Source organism: Passer montanus, unplaced genomic scaffold (genome assembly GCF_014805655.1).
Source record: "Passer montanus isolate IOZ18808 unplaced genomic scaffold, ASM1480565v1 scaffold10, whole genome shotgun sequence".
NCBI lineage: Eukaryota > Metazoa > Chordata > Aves > Passeriformes > Passeridae > Passer > Passer montanus.
This window is the reverse complement of record NW_024356505.1, coordinates 14,396,576-14,409,750: the sequence shown is the minus strand read 5'-3', so window position 1 is coordinate 14,409,750 and position 13,175 is coordinate 14,396,576. Positions and strand designations below refer to the sequence as shown.

Below are 13,175 nucleotides of genomic sequence, written 5' to 3'. Positions count from 1 at the left end.
CTTCCCCCAGGAAGCTGCCAGCCACCTCTCCTCCAGGGAACAGGCTCCAGATTAGGACACTTTCTGCACTCTTGAACACTGAACAATTGCTGTTCAGTGGGAGTTTTCATGCCAGTCTCAGTCCTCTTTAGTCATGGCTATTGAAAACCACTTTGCTCGCTTAATTTCCCAGCATCCTCACCATGGACACATCCCTCCTGTGTTAGCTCCTTATTTACACCGTGGCCTCCCTGCCACCTTATTACTGTGCCAGGGCTGCTCTTAGATTACAGAATGAGCTGCATCCCTCTAATGCAGCTTCTCAGAGCCGAAATTTAACTCCTTTTCCTGAGTTTCATCCACTGCTCGTGTCTTATTGCCTGGCTATTCCTCCTCTGTCCCATCTCCTGCCAGTTACTTTGTGGTTCACATGGCTGCCAAAATTTCCCTCTTACTCTCTGTTCCTTACTCCTGAAACTTTCAGCCTCCTACAGTATTTCATCTTTTCAGACTTTTCAAAGATTTTTTTCAATCTGTTTCAAAGACACTGTTATAGCTTTTCAGGTATCGGTGCTTTTCAAGTCCTAAATGAGTTGGCACATAAAACTGGTTAAAGAAATTCTAGGTTTAGATTGTAGAGTAAATTTAAAGTATTATCTTCATTGGTGAGGGGGTGAATCTTCCACTCTTTTCAGCATTTAGGGCTCTTTTCTATAAATTCCTTAGTGTTCTGATTGTCATGACTTACTGATGGCTAATTCTGCAAGAAGTGTTTTTACTTTCTTTGTATGAAGAGACCAAATGGAGCCAGTTTCCTTTACACTAAAATGTGCAAAACTATTGTGGTTTTCTTTTTTTTTTTCATTTTGTGAAAAGCATATGAAAAGTATGAAAAGTACTGTACAAGTTAATAATAACTTTGGGCTCTTTTTTGTAGAACAGTTCAACAGAGTAGCACTGGTATTTGTAGAGTAGCACTCTTTTATTTGTAATACTTTACTAAGATTCTCTCTGGCAAGGTGTGGCCATTTCTTTTCATACTGGTTCTTCTAGATTTTACTTGGGTTTTGTGTGTTTTCAGGAATATGTTTTTATTACCTAATACTGCTGGTTGGAGAAGCTTGTAGTCTTTTGTCAGATGTAGTTTTATTTTCTGACTTCTGTAGTCCTCTTTGTTTACTTTATAAACCTTAACTGCTTCTTCTGTATTAGTCTGCCTTGAACAACCAAGGCAGGAGAAGGAGGCTTGCCAGCTTTATGCCCTGTTCCTGTCTCCAACCTTTTTTACTGTCCCAGCCCAACAGTGTAACTGAGACATTCCTTTGGGGAAAGGTTAACTGGGATTCCTGCAGTCCCAGGAGTCCACACAGTTCCTCTTATGTAAGAATCATAAATGTACTAGACAAGATGGTCTATAAACAAGTTCACTGGAATTCTTTTTGGTTGCATCTCAAGTCAGGAATGATGACTGTTCAGCTGATGACAACATTCCTTGTTTCACTTCCTGGATTTAAAGGTGGCAGAAATTTGCCAAGAAAGGTAACTGCCAACAAAAAAAAGGAAGATTGCCCATCTTGGGAGATGGTGGTAAGAAAGTAGGCTGGTTTATTTTCTGATGTTTTAGCATTTGTGATTTGGAAGATTTGTGTTCCTAATACATCAGGAATTGAAACCAGTCACTAGAAACAGAGATTGAAATGCCATCTCTTAGTGGAAGACTTAACAGTTGTTCAGTGTTCTCATTGTAAGGAATGGTTTCAAAATGCAAAGCCTGAGGGTTAAACCAAGCTCCTTTACCTCTTTTTACACATGCTCCAAGCATCTAAATCACTCAACAAGCATGCCATTTTTCAAGTGTCTTATTTTCTTTCCACAGAATTTCAAAAGCCCTGTGGGAAGTGCCATCTATGGAGTATAATTGATATGGACATTCTTCTGAGACTATTTTTGTTGTTATGTTTCAAGATACAGGCAATTGAGTATTTATAGGAAAAATAAATACATATGCCTTTTGCAATGTGTTATAACTGAAAATTAAATATTTTTCTACTCAAATTTTGGCATATTTCCTGGAATCACTGAGCTTTCAGGAACGTTTTTAGTTAATATTCTGCAGCCTACTGTTGTATTCACCGCAGCTGACTTGAGCTCAGAGAGTTTGTCTTTATTTAACCTTAGAGAGGAATCCCAGGCTTGCTATGTAGTTGGCAGAGCTGTTGGGAAGGATCTGCTGTGGACTGCGGTGGAGAGAGTTGAGGACAGGGTCTGAACTGTGCCTGCTACAGCTTTACTCCATTGGTGGCATGAAAATCATGAAGAATAAGTGAAGTTAGCCTTTACCAAACTCTGATTAATATTTGCCTTCATTATCAATCCCTTTTCTTCTTTGTCTAATATTTTTATGAATCCTGTTGCTTAGATCCTGCATCCCATGACTCCTTGTGATGTTTGAAATTGAGGGCATTGATGAAGACATATTTTTTTTACCTGTAGAATATATATATATTTGTGTAGAGAGAGTTAAAAAACATAAAAAGCCCCAATGAGACTAAACATTCTGTATCACCTTTGCTCTCCAGAGACTAAAAATTGCAATAGTGTTGTGATGAAGGGAAGATGCTTCAGCTACAAGTCAAAGCTTTTAATTTTTTTACCTGTAGAATATATATATTCTATATAGAGAGAGTTAAAAAACATAAAAAGCCGCAATGAGAGTAAACATTCTGTATCACCTTTGCTCTCCAGAGACTAAAAATTGCAATAGTGTTGTGATGAAGGGAAGATGCTTCAGCTACAAGTCAAAGCTTTTAGAGACACAGATTCTATTTCTTTGCTCCATTACACATTTTCCACACTGAAGTAGTTTCATGGAGCTGCTTTGTGTCTTTCTTGTCAGCTAGTAACAAGTAAGAATGTAAAGGGCCTGTGGTGTTAGGACTGTGGAACAGACAGTAGCAAACCATTCAGTTTGATTGGTGATCTTACAGTTACTTGTTTAGAATAATTTCATTGATGAGGTTGACTATTACTTAGTTCAGTTTAAAGACAGTTATTACCCCTAAAAGTTTATGAAGTATTGATGGTAACCTTGCTGTTAGCAGTATTATGCCAGGAAATAAATATCAGTAAACATTGGCACTGAAATTATATTAAATATTATCTATTGGTTTCTATGGATTTAAATCTAGAACTACCCTAATATCTGTTTTCTCCCACACTAAGAAATGAGGTTAAGGTCAGCTTGATGAAGTAGATATTCCAGTGCGAGATTTATTATTTGAGTGTGTGAAAATTCTAGAAAATGTGTAGGTTACCAAACTGAGCCTGGTTTCAGTTGCAGATTTTACTAATAGTGAAAGGAAATTTCCATTGTTAAAAAAATCTGAAGGCCTCCCCTCATGCTACGTTCTCTGAAAATGAAGAAACACAATGCTGGTCCAAGATGGGAAGTATAATCAGCCTGGATCACCGTGCAGATCTGTAGAAGTTGATTTTCAGCTTGTATCTGGAAAATAAGCTGCAGGGTTCAGTTTGCAAACACTATTGTGAACCAAACCCTGTGGGGCTCAGTTTGCAAACACTATTGTGAACCAGACCCTGCAGGGTTTGCTGAGCTCCAGTTACTGCTCCTAGTAAGGCTTATTATCCTGTCACAGAAGATGTAAGAAAATCCATCTCTCCCCTTTAAACATGATAAACCTTTGTCACCTACAATGCAATTAATGTTAAAAATAGAAGAGTGCTGATGATAAGATTGTGACTTGCAGGCAATGAGCCATTGTCCAAGTACAGGAGACTTATCTGGCAGACCAGTCAGCCTACACGGTTTGCTGTCAGTTTGCTGATTGCCATTTCTCTCCGGGTTTGATGAAATATTCATGTCTTTGCTCTGCTCTCTGCAAGCACTATTGATTTCTTGTATAAACGTGGCTATATTTAGTCTAGACAAATGGAATGTGGATTGCTGCTGAATAAATGGGATGAAAGGCTGCGAGTTTGCCTGTCCGTTTCTCTTGGTCGGTGGCAATTATTTATAATCAAGAGCAGTTTTTGTAAGTTAAAGGTGATTTTTTATAATTTAGTGATTAGTCTCAGAACAAAAGTAAGCACTTAGACACAATCATCCTGTTGGGATAGTGGGTTAAGAAGCCAAATTATGCTGTGAGGTTTACAATCATAGTTATTAAGATTTTTTAAAAAAAGGGCTCAGAAAAGTGTATGTTCTCAAAATTTTGAGAATAAAAGTGCTATCAGTAGAAAAGATTTTATGCCTTTACCCTTATTTTTATAAAATCTTCTACTAATAGATCATTTTACTAATCATCATAGAGTTAGAATTCAGTCTTCTCCATTTGCTGCAGTTTCAACTTTTGCTGCTCCAATTTTGCTGTCACTGCTTACTAGAATATTTCTGTTTCATTTTGGATTTCTCCTTGGAAACAAATACAGCTGCTGCAGAGAAAAAGGAGAAAATATGCTTAAAATCTTGTTCGAGTCATTTCCGACAGCATGTTTGTTTTCAGTTAATAATCTTATTTTCCAATGAAGATAGAGGAGGAATGGGAACTGGAGTGAATGTGTTTGTGTTTCACTGTCCTCTTGTGGATGGAATCAGAACTGCTGGGCTTTAGCAGAGACCTTCAGCTGCTATTTATTTTCCTCCTGTAGATATGCTGCTTGTTAGTCTTTTGTTCTTTTGAAATAGTTAAAGTTACATTCACTCTCTTCACTTGATATGAAAACCGAAGCTATACAAGTATTGTAGTGGAAGTGATCAAATCACTCTGCTTTTCTGCCTTTTAGTCCCTTTGAATTAAATTAGGAGATAGAAAATACAGGATCCTCCATCAAGTACTTAATGTTGGATTAAGAGTTTATAACATCACTACAACAAATCGAAGTAATTAATATTCTTATAGGCCATATATAGTGTGCTATGCGTGGTGGTCACTTTCACAAAGGCTGTATTAAAACCTCTCATTTTGTGTGTCAAATTATTTCCCCATGTTATATGTTATTCCTCTGTGTTTGCCAGCTATGTTTATATGCAGTAGCCTTTTAGCACTGAGTAGCTTTTCATGTGTAACAGTATCTTCAGAAAAATCTACACACTAGCTTTGCAAAATCTCTTGCAGTACAGTGTGAACTGCAACGCTTTCATCTTATGCTGAGAAAGTGTCCTGAGTGTTTATTGTGTAGCATAAATAGTGCCTAGGAGATTTTCACTAAATATTGCTCCACTGGGCTATGACATGGTTTTAGAACCTGGGTTGTGTGTTAACCTGTTTAGCAGAATATTAATTTGGGAGTATTTTCGCAGAGAATGGAAAGTGCTGAAGATTGCATACAGCATAAATTGCATTAAAGGTTTTGAAAGGTCTGTACATTGAAGCGGTCTTTGAGTGGAGTAGATCTTTTTCCCTGTAGGAATGCTCTCTATTCTCCTTCTCCTGTTATATTTAACATGTCTACATTTTGTTGTTTTCTTCCCACAGTGGATGTGAAGTCGGAGGTTCCCGTGGGCCTGGAGCCGATCTCACCGTTAGACTTGCGGACGGATCTCAGGATGATGGTTCCCATGGTGGACCCGATTATGCGCGAAAAGCAGCTACAGCAGGAGCTGCTCCTGATCCAGCAGCAGCAGCAGATTCAGAAACAACTGCTCATTGCAGAGTTCCAGAAGCAGCATGAAAACCTGACTCGCCAGCATCAGGCCCAGCTCCAGGAGCACATTAAGGTAGCAACATTTTTCATTTATCCCTTACTTTATCTGCAAAGTCAATATGCTTAAGCAGGCACAGAAAGGGAACATGCCTGAATAGTTTGCTGTGACTGAGAGATGGTGTTTGAGTGCTCCTTTCTCTGTATTGGGGTGATAAAAGCCTTCTAAAGCAAAACTGCTGGCAGTGACTTGCTCACAGCAGACCAAGGCAATACTGTGAGAATCATTGAGCTCATGACACCAACACATCCTCAAAAGATCTAACTACCTATTTCACAACCTGGATTTTGAGCTGAACTTCAATACACCTGGTTTTTGGTATATACTGTTTTCCGTATATTAAAAGACTTCTTTTTTGGACTACTGTTTGAGTTTGAGACCACAAATCAAATTCATAGGCAAGTGCATAGAATTTGCATCTGTAAAATGGAGGCAGTGTATATTAAAAGACTTCTTTTTTTGGACTAATGTTTGAGTTTGTGACCACAAATCAAATTCATAGGCAAGTGCATAGAATTTGCATTTGTAAAATGGAGGCAGACCCCAATAGTGTTGTATTTTCACTCTTCTCTAAGCTGCCTTGTATAACACAAAAAGAAAATGATTTATGGAATTGTATGAACTATGGCAGGATTGCTATAATGGGTTTTGACTGGGAATTTATGATCTTGCCTTTCATTTCATTTTTTCCCTCTTATCTACTTGCCATTCTGCTGCTGCACTAAGCTTCCACTCGACAGAGCTGACAAATGCAGCAGAGCACAGCAACCAGAGTTGGGTGATGCACAGGCAATGAACAGTCTGAAGTTTCCAGGCATCTTTGCCAAAAGAGAAAGAAGTGAAACCAGAGCAGCAGGCTGCTACCTGACACTAGAGTTCAATTTGGTGACAGCCAGCAATGCACTATGCTGCTTAAAAGTCAGTTAAAAGATGAAAAGAAGTGTAAGCATAAAAGCAAGCACTGGTCCTCAGTTACTCAAGGGGGTTGTTTTAACCTGGACTGACCTAGAAAACATTGCAAACTGCATTTTCTCATGTCTTTTTGTTCTGTGCAAGTTACAACAGGAACTACTAGCCATTAAACAACAGCAAGAACTCCTTGAAAAAGAGCAGAAACTGGAGCAGCAAAGACAAGAGCAGGAACTGGAGAGGCATCGCAGGGAGCAGCAGCTTCCTCCCCTCCGAGGCAAAGAAAGAGGACGAGAAAGTAAGAGCCAATGTACCATGAATCCTAATAAGAAATGAATCTATTCCCCTTTGCATTCTCCCAGCCAAAATGAACTATGAACAGGAACCTGAAGGAAGCCTATTCCTGTGTGAAATACGCAGGTCGAGAAGTCAAGACTATGCTTTGAGAAGGGCAGGGCCACCCACTGCACCTACAGAAACACATTTCTGGTTTGTGTGCAGACTTGGAAGGCTGCAGGAAAACACAGTTTGACAGACTCGTAGATATGCATCTCAAGAGTCAAGCTCTTTGTATAAAAAAACGGAGAAAATTTGAAAGCATAAAGCTTCACACGATAACTTTCTGAAGAACTTATTTGTCAATACAGAAAGCACTACAAAACAGCAAAAAATTAAATTAGTTGCTGAGATTTGTTTCAAGGCTGAAAATAAAATGAAATATTTAAGAATATCTTAGGATGGACTTCTAAATATTTTGCTAGGACTTTTTCAAACTGTCTTGTGTTTGTTCTTGATGACATTTCTTGAGACGTAACCAAGAGTTTTCTCTAGTTTACATATAGCTATAAAGAAAATAACTATAAAGGTTTGTTAGGATTTGGTGCTCACTAGAGGGAGACAGATACAAATAATTCTCTTTAGTGGGGTCAGTTGGAAAATCAGGTTGAAGTACAGTGTGAAGCTATTCAATATGAAGCTGCCAGAAACAGATACTGTTACTTGCCCTACTAAATGAGCACAAGAATTAACTGACAAAAAACAAAGAAGAAAAGAGCTTTTTTTCCTTTGTTGGAAAAAGATATCAGTTCAACAGCTGTAGGTATACCATGTTGTAGGCTTTAGAAATTAAGGTGTCCATGGTGCTTCTTGTTCTTCGAAGAACAATGAGCCCATAAAAAGTTTCCATCTTACAGACCTAGAAATGTTAGGGTGTGGAAACTGCAGGAACGAAAGGTTCCTCTAAGTAGTATTTAAAAAAAATCAGCCTCCATATGAACAGTTAGGCTTTATTAGTGCTCCTGCCAGAGGAAGAGCAGAGATGTGACCTCAATGGTTCCCTTCTCAATTTGAGCTTGCTGGGTGGCTGTTCAGGATGTAACAGCCAGCCAAGCAGCTTGTGACCCCTCCAGGCCCAGCCCCAGAGTTTGTTGGTGGTGATTATCTTTTTGATGAGTAGAGGAGGGAAGGGAGGTGTGGGCAGGGGAGCTGGGGTATGAAGCAGAGCAGTAGTAGAGGTATTTTGTGGGCAATGGGTCACATGGGACATGCTCAGCATCTCAGCTGTGGTATGTCAGGGTTGGGTAACCAAATACTTAGAGTATCAAATATGCCTTAGTGCTGCACCTTTGAAAGAAATGAGGTTTCATCCCTTTTTTGTCACTTTGATTATGGAACTTTATGTCCATCAAAGTGACTTTATGTCACTTTGATTATGGAACACCAAGATATTTTTTGTTTTCATACTTTTTTTTCCCTCAATGAACACTATTTTGGCTATGAGTAAAGAATCATGTCCCATGCTGCAAGCTTGAATTGGCAGTTTAACTTTACAATGACATGCTCTACTTTTTGTTCTCTTTTGAGCTGGCCACCAAGAGAGTTCAAAATGCAGTGTCTCCTGTCTTCCAGACTTCGCACATAGAGGCTCTTAAGGGGCTCCAATTAATAGCCTCACTGCTGGCTCTTTCTGCAGTGTTCTGTTTATAACCAAGACAGTGTTCAGAGGACAATTTTGCTGTGTTACTACTACTTTATTGAAAGAAAAAAAATTCATTACTGAAAACTCAAAGTGACCTTTTGTTACTGTCTTTTTAGTTCTATAGTTGGTTTTGTATTTGGATTGTTGGAAATTATCAGGAAATAATTTAAATTCTTTAGATACATCTGGCCTTGGATAAATGGCCTCATCTACTGTTGAAATATTCCTTATGACTTCACTGAATTTTTGGGTCATGGCCAGCTTCAGGCTTCCACAGACAAGCATTTAATCCAAATGTTATCTCATTTTGACTTTTTCTACCAATAGCTATTTTCTAGTTTACAAAACTTCCAGCAATAAGGCAAATACTCTGTTTTGGGGGTTTTTTTCTTTAAAAAGGTAATTTTTTTCAAGTTAAGATAAGATGCATTTAGCTCTCTGTTTCTTAGGGGCAGTGGCCAGTACAGAAGTGAAGCAGAAACTTCAAGAGTTCCTGTTAAGTAAATCAGCTACAAAAGACTCTCCAGCAAATGGGAAGAATCATTCCATGAGCCGTCACCCCAAGCTCTGGTACACGTATGTTCAGTATTAAGCTGCTTTCTTGTCTCGTTGAGGTATCAGCTAAAACTTGGCAGAATGCTTTTCCAGCAGGGGTGTTGAGAGTCTGCCTTCAGAGCAAGGCAGAAGTTCAACCCAGAGATTAGAGAAAAGCCAGAAGTGTTATATTTCTGGTTGAACTGAGGAGTATTTGGTGTTCAGTGATGAGAACTGTATAGAACAAGACTCTCTCAAAAATTTGTATAAATGTTTTTATTTCAGCTGCTTCATCTGTAGCATCTATATATGTTGCTATCACAAATTTTGCAACTATACCTGTCATTTTCCCAAGTATCTTAATTTTTTTGCAGTTAGAACAACTTTGTGTTTGTCTTACTTGGATTTTGAATCAATCACAAAACACGAAATCTCTTGAAGAGATGCTGCTTTGCTTCCAGTGAAGTTGCTTGAATGGTGTTAGTAATTCACAAGGATTTTGAGAAAGACTGTGGTCATTTAACTCTTCTGACTCATGGATTTTAGTATCCGAACAGCATATTCTTATGATAACTTGGCCTTGACAAGAATCTGCTTAGACCATGGAAGCAAGTGATTTTGTTGAGTCTTCAAATGGTCTATTGACATGTTAAAAGTCTACAGTTTTGCAGTTTTTATTCCCCACATAAATGAATCCAACAAAATGAACTCCATCTGCGTTTCTGAAAGACTTCAATGTCATGCCCGCATTGACCTTCAATAGAACAAACAGAAATGCATATGGTACACTAGATTTCCATCTTTTACTTATTCTTTTTAAAAAGGATTGCTGAAGGTTGGCCCTTGGAGTTTGTATTCTGAGTTAACCAGAGCATTTTGGTAAAATGATTTAATATATAGTTACATTGTGTTTGATGGAGATACAGTTATTAATTATTTTTTTCCTTCCAAATAATGTGTAAAAGTCTTTTGACTATGTAAGATTTCTGGACTAATAATCTGAGCCTCATATGACTGAGTATGAGGAGCTCTGCAGAGGATGCCTTCTGCTACACTACAGAAAGTAGTACTTCCTCTCATGAGTATTCATGAGAGTACTTCCTCTCATGGTTAATCAATAATCATATTATTGATTAACCACACTGTGTTGGAAAGACAAGCAGATTCTGTAAAAGGCCAAGTCAAATAATATTTAGATAAACTCAAAGTTTGAAAGTTTTTTCTCCTTTCCCTCTCTCCCTCTAGAGATAAAAAAAAATCAACCAATCCCCCTCCTCAACAAACAAAAAGCAAAAAACCCAACCCCTGTTTCTGAGCCACATGATGCAATTTCTACAGTTGTTCAGAAATCTCTATCTACAATATTTCTTTCATCCAGCAATTGTCAGAAAGCATTCTTCAGCTTGAAGTTTCTCTGCTGACATGAGTGCTGTGTTCACAAAATTTACAAATTGAACTTAAAGTCAAGGTTTCAATTACCTTGTCTGCCAAAGAATTTTGGGGAGGGGGGTATCCAAGAGATAATAATTCAGTATTTCTGGTTATTTTATGCAAGCCCTCCTGCCCTGAAAATCCCCCGCATTTGGACAAAGAAGACTTGATCAATATACATCTATTTGTACGTGATAAACAAGCCTTAAGTGGCTTTTGCTCTATGTCAGCTGATTCATATTAAAAAGCAACCACCTGAAATGGTCAATTCCCCAAACAGGAGACAAATCCTGTCTGTAGATCAGCATGAATCTTATCCTATGTGACTTCTGTAAGGAGTGCAAAAAATGCGTTTTAGGGAATCCCAAGGAGTTCCATAACTTACTGTAAGAGTGAAATTGGTTACATGAGCCTGTGGTTTGTGCACACTTATACGAACAAGAACATAAACACAGCTGAGACATGTACAACATGTGTGGATAGTTACTGCTGGTCACCTCAGTGACAGCTAATTTGTGACCTCTGTGTCTGCTGCAGGGCTGCCCACCATACCTCACTGGATCAAAGCTCTCCTCCCCTGAGTGGGGCCTCGCCACCATACAAATATACTTTACCAGGAGCACAGGATGCTAAGGATGATTTTCCACTTCGTAAAACGGGTGAGTTAGCGTTGTTTATTCGAGCCCCTTGCCCAGCAATTCTCCCACTCTTATTTTAACCAGGCTGTCCACCAGCAAGGCATATATCATATTCCATAAGTTAAAGATGATACTATGAGTAAGTTCAAAGATCCAGACTGCATATTTCCAAGGTCAGCCTGGCCACATGGTACCAAGAGTCGGTGTTTCCCAGTGCTGACAGCTAGTGCGGACTTCAGTTCTGATAAATTTTGTTTCTAAACAGATCATAATTTCATGGATCTTTATTTTCTTTGCCTTTCTTCTGGCTTTAATAACTCTCTCTGCCCTGCTTGTTGGATAAAGTATCTTCAGATGGTATTCTGCTTTTAGACAATGTTTTTCAGGGCATTTTGAGGGGAAATCATGGAAAGAGAAGAAATCAGATTAATATTATATTTTGTGTCATTGATTGTCAGAATTTGTATGCATATCATAGAATATTCTGAGCTGGAAGAGACCCAGAAGGATCATGGAGTCCCATACTTCAGTGAATAACCCATACAGGGATCAAACCCATGACCTTGCCATTACTAGCACTGTGCTGTATCCATTTTGCATGTCTTTTGACACATAGAAAATGTTCTTTTGAATGTTTTAGAATATTTTAGAAGATCTACAACTGAATATATTATCTTGACAGCAGGTGAATTGTAGACTTAGCTTTTTCTGCACCATAAAGAAAGCTAGAATGGCAGTGGAGTCCATGTGGCTGTTGCCTCAGGACCTTGGTGCAGTGACTGGTATCCAGGAATGCAGGGAGACACTCAGAGGAGGGGGGAAAAAGGAAAAGAAAACATTAGATCGCTTATTGCATGAGTCTGCTGTTGAGTGATATAGTTACGTTCAGAGAGAAAGTCTGACCCCCTACTGTGCTAACAGCCTTTGAATGCGATTTTGCCACTGGGAGATTGAAAACTAACTGCAAAACTGACTTGAAAAGAAGTGGCATTTGGAACCAGAAGATATTCAGAGAGAAAATCCAGCCTGTATCTAATACTTTGGGGCAGACTCTCTAAGCTCATATTATATCCCCAAATATTTTCAAAGGAATGGAAGCATGAAAAGCAAAATGCTAATTTATTCTAGCTGAATTACCCTTTGTACAATATGGTGGCAATATAACAAGATTCTATAAAATCTTGTTCAGGCTGTTCAACATAATAAACCCTTATGTGGTTCTCTGCCTAATACCACTGTATAACATATATTTTCTATGCCAATAGCCTATGTGTTTTCATTTTTTGAACAAAATTATACATTTTACATTTAAATACTGTGAATTCATCTACATGCATTTGAAATGCAAGCTTTAATTTTTCCTCCATGTTTATATATCTTAAACATTATGATTGATATTTATGATGTGTCAGCCTGTTGATCTGTAAAACAAAACATTTTCAAACTTTGTAACAGTAAAGTTCTCGTGCAGCTGCTAATACTTTTATATCTCTGTGGGGGTTTCAAAATATTCCTTAATTCAATTCCCATTGTCTGCATAAGAGGACTATAATATAATTAAATCCAGATGTTTTCTATATGTTATTCCAAATATTTGGGCATGAAGTGCATCAGTTCCAAAATTGAACAAAGGACATGATGACTCTCTGAAAAGATATCTACAGAACAAATAGACAAATACTAATATAATCATTAATATAAACGTTTCTATGACATTGACATAGTGATTCTGATAAGCAAATATAAATGAAGTGTACAGCATGTTGTATGTTACCAACAGAGGATATTTGATATGTCTCCATATCCGTGAAAATAGCAACTGTTAATATCCTGTTTACACATCCAGTCTCTCTGTGTGTTAGAGATGTTTAATTCCAGTCTTACATCTTTAATTCCAGCAACATCCCCACAAAGTTTTCAATGATTGTTCATCAGGTTGAGTGTAAAAGCAACAGGAACTAAATCGACACAAGTCAAATGACCC

General features: G+C 38.1%; 1 protein-coding gene across 14 annotated transcripts in view; it reads left to right on the top strand.

The window, feature by feature from the left end:
- Positions 1-13,175, top strand: part of HDAC9 (histone deacetylase 9) — a 456,332-nt gene that overhangs the window by 225,163 nt on the left and 217,994 nt on the right. For 8 of the 14 annotated variants that reach the window (XM_039706463.1, XM_039706396.1, XM_039706402.1 and 5 more), the window contains 4 exons: positions 5,475-5,716; positions 6,758-6,908; positions 9,038-9,164; positions 11,091-11,212. In XM_039706463.1, the coding sequence (XP_039562397.1) occupies positions 5,475-5,716; positions 6,758-6,908; positions 9,038-9,164; positions 11,091-11,212 (642 nt within the window). The remainder of the gene's footprint in view (positions 1-5,474; positions 5,717-6,757; positions 6,909-9,037; positions 9,165-11,090; positions 11,213-13,175) is intronic. The other 6 variants (XM_039706389.1, XM_039706473.1, XM_039706427.1 and 3 more) reach the window with 3 other exon arrangements.